The following is a 20,344-nucleotide window of genomic DNA, read 5'->3' as shown; positions in this document are numbered from 1 at the left end:
GTCTTCTCACCTCAGACAGGGGTGGCACTGAGTGTGTGTATAACACGAAAAGTTCCTGGACAGTAATGACCAAACCGTTGGAGGAGAATGTTTATTGTGTAGGTATACATAGCCAAATAAAACATATCAAATGCCTTTGTATCGTAGTTTGGTACGATGTAAAATTTCTGTGGATTAGAAAGAAGCTCTCTTGATTGGCCTTGGTCCTCCACACAATAATGGACGCACCTTAGTAGCTGGGGGAATTCCCACAACCAGCTGCAGCTGCGCAGACGATAGCTTAGCTTTATAAGCGGAAGCCTCCACGCAGCTTTCGCCAAAACGTCCGTAGAAGCAATATATTTGACATCAAAATCAAGCCGAACCCGTGCAACATTAGATATGATAGGACACAATACTGTCCGAGATCGATCGCCTTCACCAGTCGCCAACGGCCGGGCTACTAAAAGGCAGAGGTCCGTCACGTCTGCTTTTGGCGGACTTGATCTCGAGAGCGAAGAGCTTAGTGCCAGTGGACAGGTACGTGACATAGTTCATCCAAACTCAGAACCGATTTACAAGACTGTCATTGGACAGGTGACCAGTGCGGTTCAGCATGGCATCGACGAACTCGAACATAAAATTGCAGAGGTAGTAAGGTCTTGTGTGCAGCCGCAGGCGAGTTTGGTAAGTAAGTGATATTGAAATGATCTTTGCTGAAGATAGTATACGTATTTACCATGGAGCAACCAAGTAGCTCCATACTATCGTATACGGCTGCACTTGCAGCATGCCGCTGAAAACGATTGACACTGTGCTGTCTCGCTCCTAACTCCATGGTGATGATGCTGTAGCTCATTGGTGTTAGTTAGAAAGGGTATTGTAAATTTATCTTGTGACGATCGAATTTAGGCACTCACAGTCGTTCGGGATTCGATACACGGCGAGGGATGTTGTGTTGTGCATTAGAAAAGATTTCTAATGCTTCATACAGCGGCTATCGCCGTGTATCGACCATGGAGGTTTCTGGTTTTTTACCATAATCGAACCACAAGCGACTGTGTGGGCAATAATTCTCATGACTTTCTTCTGTTATGTACATGTCTTTTATATAATATATATTGACACTATATACGATATGTTGATTTGTAATTCTGTACAACCTCACAGTCAAGCTTACCTGCCACGATAACACGAGTTAAACACGACCAATGATGAGTAAAAAAAGTCGTCGCTGCTTCATGATTCATCGATGTAGAAAGCACCAGAACAGCGGTGCGGTGTCGGCTACACCACTAGCTACAGTAATCAATGCATGGATGTACCTCAATGAAAGGGGAAGTGCATTGTGACGCCGTAATAATGCGCCAGTGGTTAGAAATTTGAATATTTCCAGTTATTTTTAGCTCGTTGTCGTCACAGGAAAGTCCAATTCCAGTCATGTCACATGCACGCGGAAGCAGCATCGATTTGTTAGCAACATTACCACCACATTTAATGACATGAATGTACTTTTGCAAAATGCCGTGACAACCCTAAGATTCTGTTACAACACCATGATTTTCCAACACACACTGAATTGAAAATTACAAATATAGTTATATATGTATAATTAAAACTGCTGCATGACACTCACCAAACTAGTTCCTGAAGATAAATTCTACATTACATAGAGAAGTTTGTGTGTCATCATGGTATGAATTTGACTTCCCATGAACACCTGTATGTTGAGTTTGAAAGAAACTTTTCTGTTCAAGAACTGCTGTCTAAATGCGGTTGCTAATGTTGTCTTAGCCCTGCATACAGGTCTGTGTGTTCCCGGCGTTATACAGCCGTATAACGCCAGGAACACACAGACCTGTACGCAGGGCTAATGTTGTCTGTGCTTTTGGTGATGCCTGGTGATTTCTAAGCAAAACTTGTCATGAACTGCTTAGATGTGTAGGATCTTATAAAGTTGCAGTTAATTTAGGTAGTTTTGCATTCATGAATTCCTCAGATTCACCAAACAATCAGTACAGAGAAATCCTAACAACTAGAGAAAAAATTAGTTTCCATGTACTTGCTGTTTGATGAATCAAAACTCTCTGGATATTTAAAGAAATTGTTTTCCAGCAGCTGAATTTTTCAACATGATAGTTTTACTGTCATTCATTCATTGGTGGCATTTTATTAGACACATCCAATATGGCCTTCCCAGGGCCCTCTGTAGGGGCTGTCGATCTGTAATTCTGTAGTTTAGGGGGAGGAGGTACATGTATGACCCCAGTCCATTTTGCATTCGTCAAAATCACAATTGAAATCTGCTGTAACAAAAAAAATGAATCAGACCATGAAATTATAACAAATACCAATATGTAAAGTGTATAATTGCAACACAACCCTGAGTATTTATGACCAGCAGTCTGTTACACACAATTATGAAAAGCTTTTTTTTTTGATATTTTTCGATGCATTTGTGCCAGGAAAAATCATTATAGATTGACACTTAATGAACAGTCTTCACACAGTTTGCACAAATTGTGCTGTGCCGTCATGAGCAAAATCACACCTATTTGTGGTCAAACCACTGTTTTTCAAAAGTTAGTACCAATTGAACATCTTGCTACCAATTATGTAGAAGACTGATGATCCAGACAGGCAAATTTGATGGTTCATCAGACCAAAAGGAAAACAGAATGGACGAGAGAAACATGACAGAAGAGGTAGAGTCATGGAACACGTATTCATGTGCAGTTTTACATGTGTGGACTACGGTTCCAACGCAATACTTACTGCATGTTCATCAAGGAAAAATGGAACATAAATAATGACAACCTGAAAAGCAAAAACCATACTTGAACTCTGATAGAAGAATACAGACTGTTTGAAACACTGAAGAAGTGTATTAAATATAAAGTTTGTTAATCTATATTCGTGTGTACATTTTGCATAATGTATATGTTGAAGGCAGGTTGGTATTCTCCATACATGATAAACAACAGTTTTCCTCAAACCAATTTAGCATGAAGGAGGGGGAGTTGAAACTAAAGTAAGGAACTACAATGTATGTTTCTAGTGCCTCAGCTTTCATGAGCGACAATCATTTGAGCTGTTCAAGTACTATAATTGGTGATTACAGTAAATCCATCATCATTTGCCAATAAACTCGACTGAATCCTGAAGGCTCACTTAACTACTCTCAATGTCAAAAGGATTTCAGAATGTGGCAGTACATATTTTGAAACTACAGAGAAAAAAAATGTGTGGAATTTGTCGATCATTTGTTCATCATTGCATAATTCTCATGAAGATTGTGTTTGTACTTTGTACCTTTTACATACCAACTAAGAAGTCTCATTTCGATATGCTTTCTTAAAATATAACACCAGTGTAATAGAAAACTAAACATGAGGACGCATGAAATATTGCGCATTTATACGAGTTTCCCAGAATCCATAAGCACTTGGGGTAATTACACATCTGTCTGTAGTATATGGGTATATTTTCAAGATGCCATTTTATTAGGTCAGACGATTACATGTAACCTGTCACTGTTCACTAAGTAACGTGAAGGTCTGCAAGCACCTTTGCTAATGATGAGTTTGGGCTGAACCATTGTGGTGACAGGGTGAAAAATAAGTGACAGCTATGAGTGGCCAAAATTGACTCTTTTGGTTGCAGGCCATATCACAACAATTGCAGCAGTATATTTGGCAGTCATCTTCCAAACAGCAGGCCGTCAGCATCACCGAACAATACGCAATATTGCCATTTTTGACAGCTAATCTTAGTAGACATTTAAATTCCGATGTTCAAAAACTAATTGTATACAACTATATGATAACTGCATGCTTGTCTTTATCCATTGATCATTTCACGTGTCAAAAGGTGAATTGACATATTTGTATATTTTTGTTTTCAGGATATTGCAAACGAGACTTCAGATTTAAAGATACCATGCACAGACGGTCATCTTCACTCACTTGGGATAAAACTCAGTACTGATGTTGACAACAGTGCACCCGAGAAAAAGAAACATGTGATAACTGAAGTTGATGGAAGTCATGAATTTGTCAAGAGGTCAAAGTTGAGGTATACATGCTTGCTTATGATGTCTATTATATTGATTCAAATATCTCTCCCTCTCTCACATTTAACAAACAAATCATCACTTACCCTGATATGGCTTTATCTATATACATGCAGGTATCTCTTTGGTCAATCTCTAATTCCCCCAAACTGATCTCTCTCCCTCCCTCCCTCTCTCTCTCTCTCTCTCTCTCTCTCTCTCTCTCTCTCTCTCTCTCTAACTGTCCCCACCTCTATTATTTTGTCCAATTTAGGAAAGGAACTTTCACAAACTATAGAGGTCTCTATATTTTACTTTATTGGTTAACTGTTCCCAGACATTTACATTTTTTGTGAAAACTTTCATGTCCGTCAACTGTTTTAAATCTCATTTCAAAAAAAATTTTAAAACCTCAGGTTTATTAAAGAGACAAATACTTCATGAACATCTTGTTCTGAGAAAACCTAATGTTGTTAAATGCATCAAAAGTTTAAAATGTGTTTTCTTAAAGTAATCAAGTTATGGCTGCCAACCCCATGTTAACTACTTTCGATTTTTGAAAAAATTGGTGAAAATTTTTCTTACATCAAGAGCTTTAAAATGAGCCCCATCAAGTGGTAGATCAGAAAAGAATTCTAAAAGTTTGAGAGTCCGAATATCTGTCCCCGAGGCCCGTTCTAGCATAGCAGTGCTGAATGCAAGCACATTTAGACTTGTTCATTTAGACATCCACTTGTTGATGAATATGAAACATGTGTTTTAATGAGACCTCGATGTGTCAGCAGGCCAGGATTGTTGTGTTGACTTCACAACTTATGTCAATCATCCATGTGACCCAATACCTTTTCCTGCAATCAAGTCAGTGAAAAGTGTAGACTGAAAGATCTGTCGTTTGAGGGCGCTCTTTACGCTCCATGGAGGGGGGGGGGGGGAGTGTAGAGATTGCCCTCGAACGACAGATCTTTCAGTCTATGAAAAGTGGTGCTGAGTGAAAACCTTCATGTGTTTGAATTAACTTTGAACGTAATTATAGCAGGTTAAGTCCTTCAAAATAATGTGTACATGTGTATATTTTCAGTGGCCTTCAAATGTTCAAGTCTTTGATAAGTGCAACTTAATAGGACATGTTTCATGCCTCACTCTAATGTCCGGAAAATGCTCACATCTGACCCGGAAACTGATAATTTGAGTACATCAGTATTAGAATCATTTTCATGCAATGTTTCAAAGTGATTCTGAATCTGATTGCGATGCCAAGTCGAGTCAGACATGCTGCCTTGGTTGTAAGCTTGTTTTGTAGAATGACTTTCATGACATGGTTTTCCTTTCCAAACAGTCCTGGGGACATCCTACATGCAGTAAATGGACTTCAAGTAGCTACAGTTGAGCACAGCCACATTTTGGACCGTTTCTATCAAGTTGATGAAGAAATCATTATGGTAAGTACAGTAAATCTGCATACAGACATTGATGGTGTATGGTGGGTGGAAATCTTGTATAGCGCCCTCAAGAGAGTGGTTGTGGTCTGAATGAGTGAATCAGAGCTGCAGTTCCAGTGTCTTATCATTAAATCAAAAGCTAGCTTGCCAAAGTTAAGGTAGATTGTGCCTCAAGACAGATATCCAGACTCTCAAATTTTACAATTCTTGTCTGATCTACTACTTGTGAGGGCTCATTTTAAAGCTAATGGAGAAAGAAAATTCATTCAACGTCTTAGTTCTTTCAGATAGTTAATCCAGGGATGATGACCATTTTGAATATCACATATTGATATTATGTTAAGTAATTTGTTCCTCCAGTACCAAAGTTTGAACATATCCGAGATTTTTATTCTTGATCAGGTAGCAGAATGGTTGAAGATTTCAATGGGAAAAGTTTGAGCAAAATTTTAAGTCTTCCACTTTTCAGGCACGTAAAGCCGCACTTTTCAATCCCAGGTTCTCGCATTAATGGAGTTCTCCTCCCAGTCAAACACTTGGCCAGTACGATGTTTGATTTCGATAACTTTAATTACACAAACTGATCTCAACCTTTTGTCACCTTTTGCTATTCCCCCAAACAGAGTTTATAGGAGCGTTTGATGGACGGTCCGTTCAAATCGCCAACGGTCATTGATTCCCCACCACCAACACTCAAATTTCCTAAAAAATTGTCTTCCAGTCGCTTCAGAATTTGAATATAACCGCAAGGTTTGATCGGCACCTGCTTCGCACTGACTGTTTGGCAGTCTGTCTGTGTTTTTGCGGCCGGAAAAACTAAAAAGTGGTATTTTCTGGAGCATGTGCCAGCATGTTGCCTGTGTGGTGTCCACTTACACAATGAATGCCGCCATACCTTCGCGCCCTTTTAAAGGGAGGCTGTGCCTTTAAAGCCGCCGTTCTCAATCCCAGGATCGCGCATTAGTGGTTACTCCACACTGTCAACATAGTATCGTTTTCATTGTTTTGCGTCAAACGCCGCTATATTGGTAGATTTACAAACATAAATTCATGTTGAATGTCGATGAGCACGTCAGAGTACGTATATTTTGGCATGAGGTGTTTTCACCATACTCTTAGTGCGTTCGAGTTACAGATTTCACCGATTCCAGCAGTGTGTCGCTTGGCGCCGGATGCGGACAGTGTCCTCTACCATCTTCCCCCTCCACTGTCTATGCCTCGACCCGCAAAATTACAAGTCAATGTGCTGGTATGCAATAAACACGATCTGCATCGTTCGAATCTCCCAAATTCTAAGAACTAATGTTTTTCATTAAATTTGGAAACATCGGTGTCGAAATAATATAAAATGAGTATTTTCTGAAGATTGAACCGTGATCCGGACGTACTCAACCAGCCAACGTAAAACTTTTATGAGGCCAAGATGGCGGTCGGAAGTCAGAAAACAAGTCCAGATCATCGTGTATTACATTATTTGCCAATTTTATGTTGCGAGACTTCGTTTGAATTGGAACCAAAAACGTACAAAAATCAGATGCATTTCAAAAACTTGGACAGGAAATCTCGTAAATTTCTCAGACGTAATGAACTTTGATCGATATGCAGCGGAACTGCATCGCGTCGGTTATCGATACGATGGCACTTGCTCACGTGGATACGTATGCTTGAAGTGACCACGGAACCATGGAGGTAGAGAGCTCTCCTTCTACCTCCATGACGGAACAAAATAGAGGAAGTCAAATCATCCCTTTTTAGCTCCATGGTCAAATAAACATTTGGTTTATTAGTAGACTCGACAAAAGACACTCCATCGGAAAACTATACACGGATACCGTACCGCTTCACACCTCTGTGCCGGGGTATTGAACATTTCTTGATTTATCATTCTGAGTTTAGCATCATTAGTTTAGCAATGACAGCACGTCTGTCTGACTCTGACTCAGTCGGAAGTATTGGGACATCCTAGACCGGACACACGCTTGGCGTGATGAGCGATTTTTGGCCCGAAAACAGCATCTGATGCAGGTCAATGACGTACTCGTCACAAGAAGAAAATTGACATGCCATTTTACGTGACTTATGTTGTCCGATCGTTATATCCAAATCTGCCAGGCGTACCATACACATTTGCCATCGTGTGGTGTACGGTGGAAGCCACAAAACCAAACCAAACGGCCCTTTTCAGGGCCATCAAACTTTCCAGTAAGAGAGAACCCGAAAATACATTTCTTCTTCACGGCACGTTTTGTGGAGGGACCGTGTTCAAGGTTACTAAGATGTAATCGACTTGAATGTCGTCTGATTACGTTTTTTATCCCCAGAAATACGGCTGGTACTAGTGGTAGGTACTAAAATTGGAGAACTGTGAAGAAACTATTGCGTACGACTTTCGACACTGGAAATCTTGACACATATTTTATTTATTTTTTAGTCACCGTTAGCAGATAAGGCGAATGCAAATCGACATTAGGTACACATACAGCTGACTCGTGTCTTACTTTGCACAAGGTTTGATTGACAGTGGTATTCAAAACCCAATCGGCGTCCCCTGGATCGACATTCTCACTGGCTACGCACAATTACTCACTAAACTTGTCCCGAAAACTTATTGGTTTAAAAAATATGGAATCGTTATGTATTGATCAGGTATTTACCCTGCTGTAGAGCATTCCTATTTCATATATTTCCATAAAAAACACGCCAAAAACCGCAATCTCTGGAGCTCTCAGTTCAAGTTACTCGCACCGCGTCTCTTTGCATAATGAGTGTCCTTTCATGTAATCCGGTATTTATAACCAATGGGCGTCTTTAAGAAAAATGGCAAAGAAAATATGCACAGTCACAGTCTAGTTTAGCCTAGAAAAGCACTTTAAGACTCTGGTTAACCCACTCAGTACCAAAGTAGTATAATCTATAGTTCTTTTACTGGTTTCGTGATGCAGTGCGCGCCAGGGTATTCAAAGCGTACGTTACGCATAGAACTTTTTAGCCGTAGGGTACACGCAGGGTACGTTACTCATAGAACTCTATGGTAGATTACACCCTGACCTATATTTTCGCCGCAGATGGTTAGATTATACACAATCCGTTGTACAAAACAAATCAGCATGTTTTCGCTGTTTTGAGCTTATACAAGGTGTTTGATAAAGTCACCGCAATGCATTGTGGGATAACCGGGAAAAGGTCTATTCACAAAATACCAGGATATGTGTCCCAGTACATACTGTGCAGCAGAGTCCAAGAAGGAACAATATCAAAGTGTACAATGAACGAGGACATAGATGCTGGTATTTAGTAAATAACCACATAATTGAACACCTTTTCTGTCCAATTTTTACCAGAAAAAGTTGCAATTCTGGCATTTTGAGGATGCCCATCTCGTACTATGTCCTATGATCCATGAGCAGACTGGAAACACATTCAGCACATCCATTAAATGCAAGGAACGAAACTTCAACCAGCACAGTGCACATGCTAGGAATTGTAGTTCAGCAGCATAATTTCACTCAACAGGTTTTTGACCGACCATTATTCATTGTGTGACATACTAAATGTTTAGATGTAATTTTTTGTAAAAATGTAAAATCCTCTCTTCTTTTCCCCTGTGTTGACAGAAAGGTTTTATTAGGTCAAAGGTCAAATAGCATCCAATAACATGTATAGGATAAAGCCCGAGTACGAGGGCTCTTCTGGTATATAAAGTCCAACCCAATGATAAAATGTCGAGGCCGCAGGCCGAGATATTTTATCGTAGGGTTGGACTTTATATACCAGAAGAGCCCGAGTACAAGGGTTTTATCCGACTTAAAAACTATCGCCCCTAACTGATATATTTTCGTTTTCAATGTGTTTACGTCAACCGTCCCTTTTGTCAATGTAACATGTTTAGGATATGAATTAAAACTTTTATTTGTTAAATAGCCTTCCAATGTAATGGAAAATCCTATAAATGCCCTAGGGCACAGCAGATTTTGTGTTGCAGCTGGTTTCCGCTGTGTTACCAAATTTGAATATTAAAACGTACCAGATGTCTACAGAATATGACATGTTCACTTTTGATTGGACAGTACTTTACTACGGCGCTGTCATTCGTTTCTGGAATTTGGTGACCAAGGCTTTACGAGTAAATAAAACACCCTGAATTGAGCACTCTGATTGGTCAATCAACAGTAGATAGTTTTTCTACTGTTGATTGACCAATCAGAGTGCTAAATTCAGGGTGTTTTATTTACTCGTAAAGCCTTGGTCACCAAATTCCAGAAACGAATGACAGCGCCGTAGTAAAGTACTGTCCAATCAAAAGTGAACATGTCATATTCTGTAGACATCTGGTACGTTTTAATATTCAAATTTGGTAACACAGCGGAAACCAGCTGCAACACAAAATCTGCTGTGCCCAAGGGCATTTATATAATGTGCCCTAGGGCATTTATAGGATGTTCCATTACATTGGAAGGCTATTTCACAAATAAAAGTTTTAATTCATATCCTAAACATGTTATATTGACAAAGGGGACGGTTGACGTAAACACATTGAAACGAAAATATATCAGTTAGGGGCGATAGTTTTTATGTCGGATAAAACCCTCGTACTCGGGCTCTTCTGGTATATAAAGTCCAACCCTACGATAAAATGTCTCGGCCTGCGGCCTCGACATTTTATCGTTGGGTTGGACTTTATATACCAGAAGAGCCCTCGTACTTGGGCTTTATCCTATACTTATTGTACTCAGCGTCCTCTAATACCGAAACTATTTGTTCTACAGAATTCTATAGGTTACTGATGCAGGTGTATAATAATGTGTAGTATTATATATTATATACTTTTTTGTTTGAGTTTCAAGTATGATTTGCTCTTCTATCAAGAATGTACATGTGAGCATTATCATGTTAACATTTGCAACGAAAAGTTAACCCTGTGAAATTATATTTCCTTCACAGACTGTAAAGAGGAAGGCAGAAGATGAGCCTGATTATGATGATGATGATGATGAGGATGGTCCTATCGAGGTTTATACATTCACCGAAATTAAGATTAAAATAATTACTCACAGTAAGTCAACAAGATTCATCAATTTTTGGCATTCAGGTACTTTATCAGGTTGTCTTTGATACTAATGCGTATGTCAGAGTCAGTATATGTGTGGGTCTGTCTGTTTGAGTTTGAGTGCCAACTGTGTGTGTATTTGATGTTTTTCTGTTATTTTTGTTCTGGAAAATGCAGTTTCTTGTTCTACTTCCACAATTTTATCAAAATGGGTGGTGTTCAGCTTCTCAATACAGCAAGCCATTACGTGCTTAAGGTAGAATGCACCTCGGGACAGATTTTTGGACTGAAATTTTCACAATTCTTTTCATTTTTATCACTTGTTTGGGCCCATTTTTGAGCTCTTGGAATAAGAAACATTTTCTGTGTCGTAGTTTTTAAAAAAAATCAAAAATTGTATTTTGCTCCATGGACTTAACAAAGGGATGGCAGCCATTTTGAATTTCAATTATAGGTAAATGTTGGGTGATTTGCTTCTCTTATTCCAAACTTTGCGCAGTAACCGCTGATTTTCATTCTTGATTTGAAAAAGAATGATTGAAAGTTTTTTTGAGGAAAGTTTAAGCAAAAGTTGCACTTTCAAGGTGCATACTTCTGTAATATACCGGTACATTGTCTCGGAAGCTTAGATTGATACCCATAAACTCATCAACTTTTTTGTGTTTCCTTATGTTCATTAACATTATTCATCCAACAACATACATTGCATGTGCCCCATCCTCATAATGGTAGAAATCAGTGCTTGCCAGAGGGTGCCTTTGGTGAATATATACAAACATACCCCATAGGATAGTGTTGAATTGTACCGCAGTGTAACAATGGCCCTGTATTCTTCAGTCAAGCTGCTGTAAAGTGTTATTTTGATTTGATCCGTTGCTTTTAATGAAGACATTCAAGCGGCAAACTTGTTGGTTAATTCTGTAGTTTGTTATGTTCTGTGTACCAAGTAGAGAGTTATGGTGAACTCCCCAATAACATCATCAAAAGAGGTCCGATTAGTAAAGGTTAATAAATAATTTACAAGGTCCAAGAAACAAATAGTAAGTAACAAAAGCAATAGGGTCATCAATACATCTTGAACCTCAGCCTCGTGGTTGCACCAGGTGTCCAGAATATGTACCCAGCTAACATGCTTAACACCTGTCAAGAATGGCTCAAAAGGTTACGTGTAAAGAGTATGTCCAAAGATGTCATCTCAAAAAGGGTCACTGTTTGGCTTATCAACACAACCACACTGAGTAAAATGTTCATTTGTTATTTCTGGGAAATGCATTTTGTCGTAAAATTTACTCTTTAACAATGACGATGCTGGCAATATGTATAGGCTTTACACACATAACATTGGTTATGTAGATATCATATCAATGTACATTACTGAAATACTGAGAAATTCACCCAAAAGTATCGATGGATTTCTTTTGAAAATGTTTATTTATGTAATACCCATGTGATCTCTTTCATATGATGTGCTTTTTTTCTTTCTAGATGGTAAAATTGTATTTGAAGAAGTTACTGTCGTTGAAAAGGAGTTTATAGAGAAATCTGATGATGGGCTCCCTCTGGTGGTGTACTATGACAAGTACAATACGTACGTCTATCCTTCGAATGATTCCAGCTCCTTTCTTTCCATGAGCAATGGCAAGACATTACAAGTAGCCCCAGCAAAGATTGATGACAAATCAGGTGAGTTTTTAGACTTATGTGAGCCTATGGTAACTCGTTCAGATCCCTGCTTCTCGCATGTTTTCTTTTATTCCTGCATGGATCTGGAATCAATATGCATATTCAATGATGGACCCGAGAATTTGATGTTGTATTTATTTGGAACCAAGCCTTGGGCCTTTCTTGAACAATGCATATTCAAATGGACCATAATGTGATATATTATCAGTATTTATAAAAAAATGTCCTTGGCCGATAAAGTGATTGGTCTTTTGGCACATTCTGAGGTGCTTGTGAGGAAAATGAATATTCTGTGTTCACAAAATACTACAAGGTTATTCACAAGATACTAGCAGAGGTATTGTCGGATATGCTCAGTGTTGAAGACAATACCAAAGCTTGCAATGTACTGGGACTAATCACAGTGTCTAGTGATAACCCTTATTATGATACACCTTTTCGTGTCGAATTTTACAAGAAAAATGGAAACTATAACATTTTTATAATGCGGTGTGATACGCTACATACACTACTTCACAGTGCAGTGAACTGTGAAAAAATTGTAGTTCAGAAAATTATTTTGCATTATTTCAAAGCTTTTTACTGGCCACCATCCACTGTATGATTTACTGATGGTTAGATGTATCATTTTGAAAAAAGTGAATTGTTTTTTTCCCGGTACTGAGATATAATTTATAAGGCCAAAGGTCAAGTAGCATTCAGTAACACCCAAAGTTATTGGACTCTGTATCCACGGATACTGAAATTTACTGTACAATGAAAGTCTGTTATGTTACAGATGTAGGTTTATAATAAATTATATTTGCTCTCTTATTACCGGTACTCTTAAAACTTCATTAATAGACTTTGCATGAATCACTGCTGTCTTCTAACAACTGATATTGTTCCTTTGTAAAGTAATTGTCCATTGGTCATGGAGTTATGTCAAGACTTTTTGAGACTCGGCTTGTAACTTCATTGTTGTTGGTTTTAATAATCACAGGACAATGGATCATGTACCAGTACAGAGTTATATGGCCGTTTAGCTCAGTCAATGAAATCGGTGGAGATGAAAACCCGTCCATTGCAGTCATCCTCTACAATTGTGAATACAAGAAGTGTTTAGCCGTCTCAGCGGGAAGATATCAGAAACTTGTCTTCAAGGTAATCAAAGGTTCAACTTTTGAAACTGATATAAAGGGAAGACACAGCTGTAGTGGCCTTCTTATCTTCTAATGAAAATTCATACCATAGACAAAGGAATCATGTTCACTACCACTATCCAGAAGCAAAGTCATTCAATTCCACATCAAGTTTCTTTCTGTCCTAAATTATACTTACCGGTATGTCCAATATTTTCACGAGGTCCATATATAAGCCCACTATCTTTCCTAAGTGCACCCCAGCATGTGTGAAAGCAGGCAAAGAATGTGATTCTCTGATAGCCAATCAGGAATTCAGGCACACTGCTTGAGGGAACTCCTTAGCCACTCCCTTTCTCTGACTTCTTGCTTTGATCTCACTACTGCTTCTGACAAAAGCAAGTACATTCATAAAGCAAGTGCAAGCCCCTTTTTGGAACAGATGCTCCACATTTATCAGGAATGAGCAATTCTGAATTTCCAATTTTCTTCTCTTATTCTTATCATTTAATACACCATTCCACTGGTCTAACAGACCAGCAATTTGAGGTACTTGTGTGATGGAGAATGTATGCAGGACTTTTGCACGGTTCACTGCAGGATTAGCAAACTTAGACCACAGGAAGACTACAGGACTAGCAAACTAGACTGTAGGACTGGTAAACTTAGTTAACTAGACTGCTGTACTAGTAGGACTAGACTGCAGGCTAGCAAACTATAATGCAGGACTAGCAAACTCGACTGCAGGACCAGCACACGTAGACAACAGGACTAGCAAACTAGACAGCAGGACTAGCAAACTATAATGCAGGACTAGCAAACTAGACTGTAGGACTAGCAAACTCGACTGCAGGACCAGCACATGTAGACAACAGGACTAGCAAACTAGACAGCAGACTAGCAAACTAGACAGCAGGACTAGCAAACTAGACAGCAGACTAGCAAACTAGACAGCAGGACTAGCAAACTATAATGCAGGACTAGCAAACTAGACTGTAGGACTAACAAACTAGATTGCAGGACCAGCACATGTAGACTGCAGGACTAGCAAACTAGACAGCAGGACTAGCAAACTAGACTGCAGGACTAGCAAACTAGACAGCAGGACTAGCAAACTAGACTGCAGGACTAGCAAACTAGACTGCAGGACTAGCAAACTAGACAGCAGGACTAGCAAACTAGACAGCAGGACTAGCAAACTGGACTGCAGGACTAGTAAACTAGATTGCAGGACTAGCAAACTAGATTGCAGGACACACAATCTAGATTGCCAGACAACTAAATTAGACTGCAGGACTTTGCAATCTAGATTGCAGGACTACTAAACTAGGCAACAAGACTAGCAAACTTGACTGCAGGACTAGTATTAACTAGACAACAGGACTAGCAAACTACACTGTGAGACTAGCAAACTAGACTGCTAAGCTTTCATTGATACAGATCTCCAGAACAATGGAATACCGAGTGAATTTGCTCATCTCGTACAAGAGATTTTTGTATGTTTTTCATCGAGAAGAAGAACTGTTGCTTCTGGCCTTAAGCAGCCATAATCAAAGTGATATATCTCATGGTCGTGGCTTTGTTAGTTCATGTACCATTCAGTACTATATACATAAAATTAATCATATAATATCACAAGGAGAAAATAAATGACTGCATGAAACCATGATAAAAGCCCCAAAAGATAGTGGCATTGTTGTTGAATTGCCCATTTGCTTTCATTAACCCTTTCACCACCATGGTTTGTCCCAAATCCATTGTTTTCTATGGTAAAGTTGGACCTGTATACAGGGAACTGGGGGTGGAAGGGTTAACATTGATTTAGGAATTGATTGTGAAAGTCTTTGGTGAAATAGCCTCTATCTTCATCTTTCAGAAGCCCCACTTAAGCCTGGACAAAGTGAAACATGTTGATGGAAGGATATTCTACAGAAGGAAGTGGGCAAAAGACACCGACAGAGATGTCTTTGAATCTGCCTGTTTTAGAGGTAAGAAAAATACAAAAATCTGGCATGTTGATTCGTCTTAATTTTATCCGTCAGTACTCAAGCAACTTCTTTCAGATCATTTGGTCCTTTGAATATTTCAGTCTGGCATCAAAAAATGATATGCGAAATAAGGTTTTTGTGAAATCAAGCAGATATGAATAAATTGTGAGTTTTTACTCTAGTCATGGAGTATTTAGCCATTTCACTTACGGTATTCGCGATTTTAGGTCACATGACATTTGTGTTGAATGTACGCGTTCGATGCAGGTCTAGTCCGAACTTTCATGTTAATTCTTAAATAGACCAAATAATCAGAGAAAATGAAACTGTAGTGCTAAAGATTATTATTTTAACTTCATTTTGGTAAATTTTCACTTTTGTACTACGATAAATGGCAAAGCAGCACGACTACAAACTCACGCGTACCGGCGATTTGGCGTCCATTATGAGCGTTGTGCCGTGATCTCAAATGTCCCGCGAAAGAGATCGAATATATACCTCTTTGATAGGCTCTACGCATGACTTATTCCGATCGCATCACTATTTTTTAAGGGGTGGTACGAAAGACGAGATCATGGGCTTCATTTTGTGGGGCAAACGTTAAAATCGGCCGAGAAAAACTCAATCAATGATCAAACTTTGTGTTTTGTTGTGTGTTTTTTTGAAAGAAAATCTTGATTTCCTTAAACATTCGGCCCAAAAATTAATTTTATGATAAATATTAATTGTAATTCTGCAATAATTACAAGTCTGACGATGCGAAAAATGATGCTTAAGTAGGCCCTTTATAGCGAGTATGATTTAACCCCAACTTTACATCCAGGCACTCCCAGGAATCACATACAAGTAATCAGCGCTTCGCTGCATGTTCTGTGTTAGGCGGTCTAAGCTGAGTTCCGACTTTCACGATTTTGCAGCTAGATTTGTCTGATTTCTTATTAAACGCAAGGATCTAGAAATATATTTACATACTTTACCCTTTCAAACGTTATCTTGTTCGAAGTAGTTTGATTTCCGGGTGATATTTTTCGATAGACACTGAGAAGATGACAAGCCAGCACTGCAGTGTAGGCATACGCAAGTGCACCGCACTTTGCCGATACCACACTGAACTTCTCACGTGCACCGCACTTTGCCGATACTATACTGAAATTTTAGTTTCGATCTTTAGTTCCCGAGAAGGGGACTATTTTGGTTCTCTCTGAAGAAAAAGGCCGTAGATTATTAATTTGTTCTTTCCTCATTGATGGTGTTCCGGACTTTGGAAAAATTGGTTTTTATACTGGTTTGTATTTCGGACCACTGACTTTGAGGGTCTATGGTATTTCCGGGGCAGCGTAATTTTGCATCCAGTTTAATGCAGTTTTCATTCTATAAATGCGTGTTGCTGTTTTACGGCGTAGAAAAAGGGTTGAGAACAAAGTTTTTTGACTTTTTGGAAAAGTTCTCTGTAATTGTTAAACTTAAAATCTACATTAATCAGACATATTTCATAATCATTTAATAAAAGTTGTAATCACACAAAAAAAAAATTAAAAAAAAATTCCGAAGTTCAAATTAAAAAAAATATAAAAAAATATTTTGTTAAATTTAAATAAAGTTCTAAAATGTCACAGGTATCACTTGATTGTTTACAGGTATTGTTGTTTATTTGTTAACCTTGTAAACATAAATCTAAATAACTTTTTCATATATGCAAAGTAATATATGATGGAATATGATTATCATATTTCTGTTGGTGTTCACAATACATAATGCATACAGTGATCAATGTCACAGGTATCATTTGATTGTTTACAGGTATTGTTTATTTGTGTACCTTGTAAACAGCATTCTAAATAATTTTTTCATTTATAAAATTAAAAACCATTGAACATTTCATCAGCAATTTCCACAAAAAAAATCATCAGTTTTCAAAAAGAAATGCTTGAGTTATTGCAAAAAGCACTAGAAATTGCAATTCTAGTTTCTCAAACAATGTTCAATATGGGTCACCTGGTTGTAATGAAAACTACAGGTGTCTACCATGGCATCATTTCTAAATAGGAAGCTGATTTTTTCAAATTCAACAGGACATATCTCTGCACGTACTGAACCAACTTTCATCAAACAAAATGCAATCAATTGGTCTTGAAGAGAACTTTCTTTTGAAATATAAATTATCATTATTGTAGCTATCTATCAATATCATGTAAAATCCCTACTTACATATTCGCTATTTATCATTCACAAGAATTAGCATTGTGTTCATTACATTGCCCTCAAAGATTTTGCAGAAAAGACGGCGTTTGCTTCACATCTTTATGATTCTTAACAGAAATAGTGGAATGATAATGATCCCACAACTTACAGATAGAAATTCTTCGTTTGATCTGTTGTAGGCTACTACCTAGCTGTCAGTGGCAAAGGTATAATGTTAATGAAACAGAGTGATCCAGACAACTATGTCTTCAACACAGCCTTCAGTCTGCACACAGATGCAGACCAGTCTATCAGCAATCATGTGTGAGCAGTAACCACACTGACAGCAGGATTATATAGAAGAGAGAAAAATGTAAGGTGCCATGACTTTGAAGTCAGGTTTTCATGGCCTACATGGCCCAGACATTGACTTGTTAAAAGTGCATTCTGATCTTGCACATTTATCGAGACACAAAACTGGTGATCTGTATCGGAGATTTGAAAATCCCATCATGAACTGATCATGCGATCAAATAAATCTCCTTTTCTTTTGAGTGAAATTAACCCTGGTTTTCAGACGATGATTTCTCCTAAAGCTGATGAGAATTCAGCATGATACCAAAGGGTGTAGAAAACTACTTGATCGGTAACTTTCAAATTTGATTTCTACGATTGCAGGGATGATACCACATGAATGACATAAGCCAATTCTGTTATCAGGTACATCAACTCAATTATTACCTTAAGTTTGGGTAAGAAAAAAGCAATTGTAAACAATACAAATTTGCAGCTCACCAGTATCTCATTGATAAATGCATCAAGGGGCATTATTTAAATGGTTAGTCGCGGTCCTCAATGCTAAAATGGGAAAGAATTTTTCTCTAGCTATAGGCCTGAAAAAGAAGTCCTCACTTTCCATGGAACAGTGCATTTTGAACGGAACACCCTGTACTGCAGCCAAACATGAAAATCTTTAATTTTTACTCTGTGAATTAGATTGTAGAAAAATACACTTGATTTGTGTACTTATGAGGTGTAAATATTTATGATGAGTATCATCAATATCTAGAATTAGTTTCCAGAATATTGTTTAATTGCCATGTTCTATTTGCATGAAATAATTCTTAATGCTTGACAAATTAAAAAGATTGTATAAATTCGTCCATAGAGAAATTTTATTATTGCTAGTGTTCTATTTTTCTTGACTTTTGGTGAAAACTCTCACGGATATGCCCAGTACATGCCATTTTCAAGACACTGTCCAAACTTACAATTTACTTTGCATATGAAAATTCTTGTTTACTATAACTGGTAATATTGAGACAGAGTACATGTACATTTTACCTGAAAATACGGATGGTGTAATGGTCATATGACACTACTGTGAAAGTAGTTTTTTACACAATTCCAATTTCAAACTTTTATAATTCCAATTTTATTCACAGCAAAGATTTTCTGTAAGACTGTAGAAGAAAAGAAATTAAATTATCAAAATTTGAAATTGTTTTTATCATATTTTCAATACCATCAATATATATATAGATAGATATATTATGTATGTCCTTTTTTGTGATAGATTTTGATTGATTTTTAGAATGATCCCATTCAGGTATTGATACTATTGGGATATTGGGAATTTTGTTACGTTTAAAGGTATACTTTCACCTGTTCCAATTTTGCCACAGTTACCATATAAAGTGAAAATCTAACCAATCACAGCTTTTTAGCGGATGGCTGCTTTTTAAAAACAGCGCCCTCACATGGGCATTTTGAATACCAAGGAACCATATGTGGGCATATTTAGATTACAGGTGACTGTATACCTTTAAAAGAATCTTGTCAAAATTTAGCCATGCAAATGGTTTGATGAAAGTATAATCTATGTTCCTTCAAGACCACAAACTTATTGAAGAAGGCTCTTTGAAAGAGACTTAGAGTTTTAAATGTTATATATCTGGACATTTTGTATTGTGCAAACAAAGTTTACATTTGTAATTTACCAAGTACACTTGAAAGCTGTCTACACACTCTTTATTAGAAATGATAGCTTTTATTCACTTGCTTATTGAAATATAGAGTTTTGAGCCAGTATTTTCACAAGTTTCATCCAACATTAACCGACATTTTTATCAATTTATTCAATTTATTTTCCATATATAATTGAACACACTAGAATGCATATATTAACTTCTATGTAACTCAAGAATTGTGGCACTTTCATACCTTTTTCTGGGAGACTTTTCAGACTGCCATTTTACTGTATTTTAACATTTTGCAAGTTCATTTTCTCATTTTTTTATATGTGAGCTGGCTACAAACTTGTAAGGATTGTCAACTTTATCAAAATGTCCTCTTTCTTGTGAAGAAAATTTGAGATGAAAAATATTTCTCCTGTGACAAAGGATAAGTTAAAACTTCATAGCAGCTTTAAAATTTGAACTCTCTTGCAGGGTCAGAATGTGTGCCTCTTAATGCAAAAGCATGCGTCTTCTTCAGTTTTGTAGTCATCAATCGTTGCAATATTGTTATACATCAGATAAATTTGAAAAAATTCTGGTCATTTTTAGTCCCCACGGACACTGTCCGGGGGACTTATAGGTTTGGTCATGTCCGTGCGTGCGTCCGTCCGTGCATGCGTCCGTCCGTCCGTCCGTTCACGCAGATATCTCTGAGATGCCTGGAGCGATTTCATTCAAACTGGATACAAGGATTACTTCATATGGCATACAGATGCACGTCAATTTGTTTTGTGATACGATCCAATATGGCCGCCAGGCGGCCATTTTATTACGATTTTTTCATGTACAGGGCCATAACTCAGGCATGTTCCAACCGATTTTATTCAAAGTTGGTAC

At 37.9% G+C, this 20,344-nt stretch overlaps 1 protein-coding gene across 2 annotated transcripts; it reads left to right on the top strand.

Moving 5' to 3' along the window:
* Positions 1–262: 262 nt before the first annotated feature.
* Positions 263–20,054, top strand: LOC139118898 (uncharacterized). Of its 2 annotated transcripts, none has more exons than XM_070682460.1 (8): positions 263–666; positions 3,884–4,053; positions 5,367–5,469; positions 10,411–10,522; positions 12,002–12,199; positions 13,182–13,342; positions 15,197–15,308; positions 17,690–20,054. In XM_070682460.1, exons 1-8 carry the CDS (start codon positions 382–384, stop codon positions 17,815–17,817), a joined length of 1,269 nt encoding a protein of 422 aa, XP_070538561.1. In that variant the 5' UTR covers positions 263–381; the 3' UTR covers positions 17,818–20,054. The 2 variants fall into 2 exon arrangements, with proteins under 2 accessions (XP_070538561.1, XP_070538562.1); XM_070682461.1 differs by having other exon boundaries at positions 265–519.
* Positions 20,055–20,344: the final 290 nt, after the last annotated feature.

Source organism: Ptychodera flava, chromosome 19 (assembly GCF_041260155.1).
Source record: "Ptychodera flava strain L36383 chromosome 19, AS_Pfla_20210202, whole genome shotgun sequence".
Classification (NCBI taxonomy): domain Eukaryota; kingdom Metazoa; phylum Hemichordata; class Enteropneusta; family Ptychoderidae; genus Ptychodera; species Ptychodera flava.
Note: the sequence above shows the minus strand (reverse complement) of the source record. Positions and strands in the feature narration are given on the sequence as shown.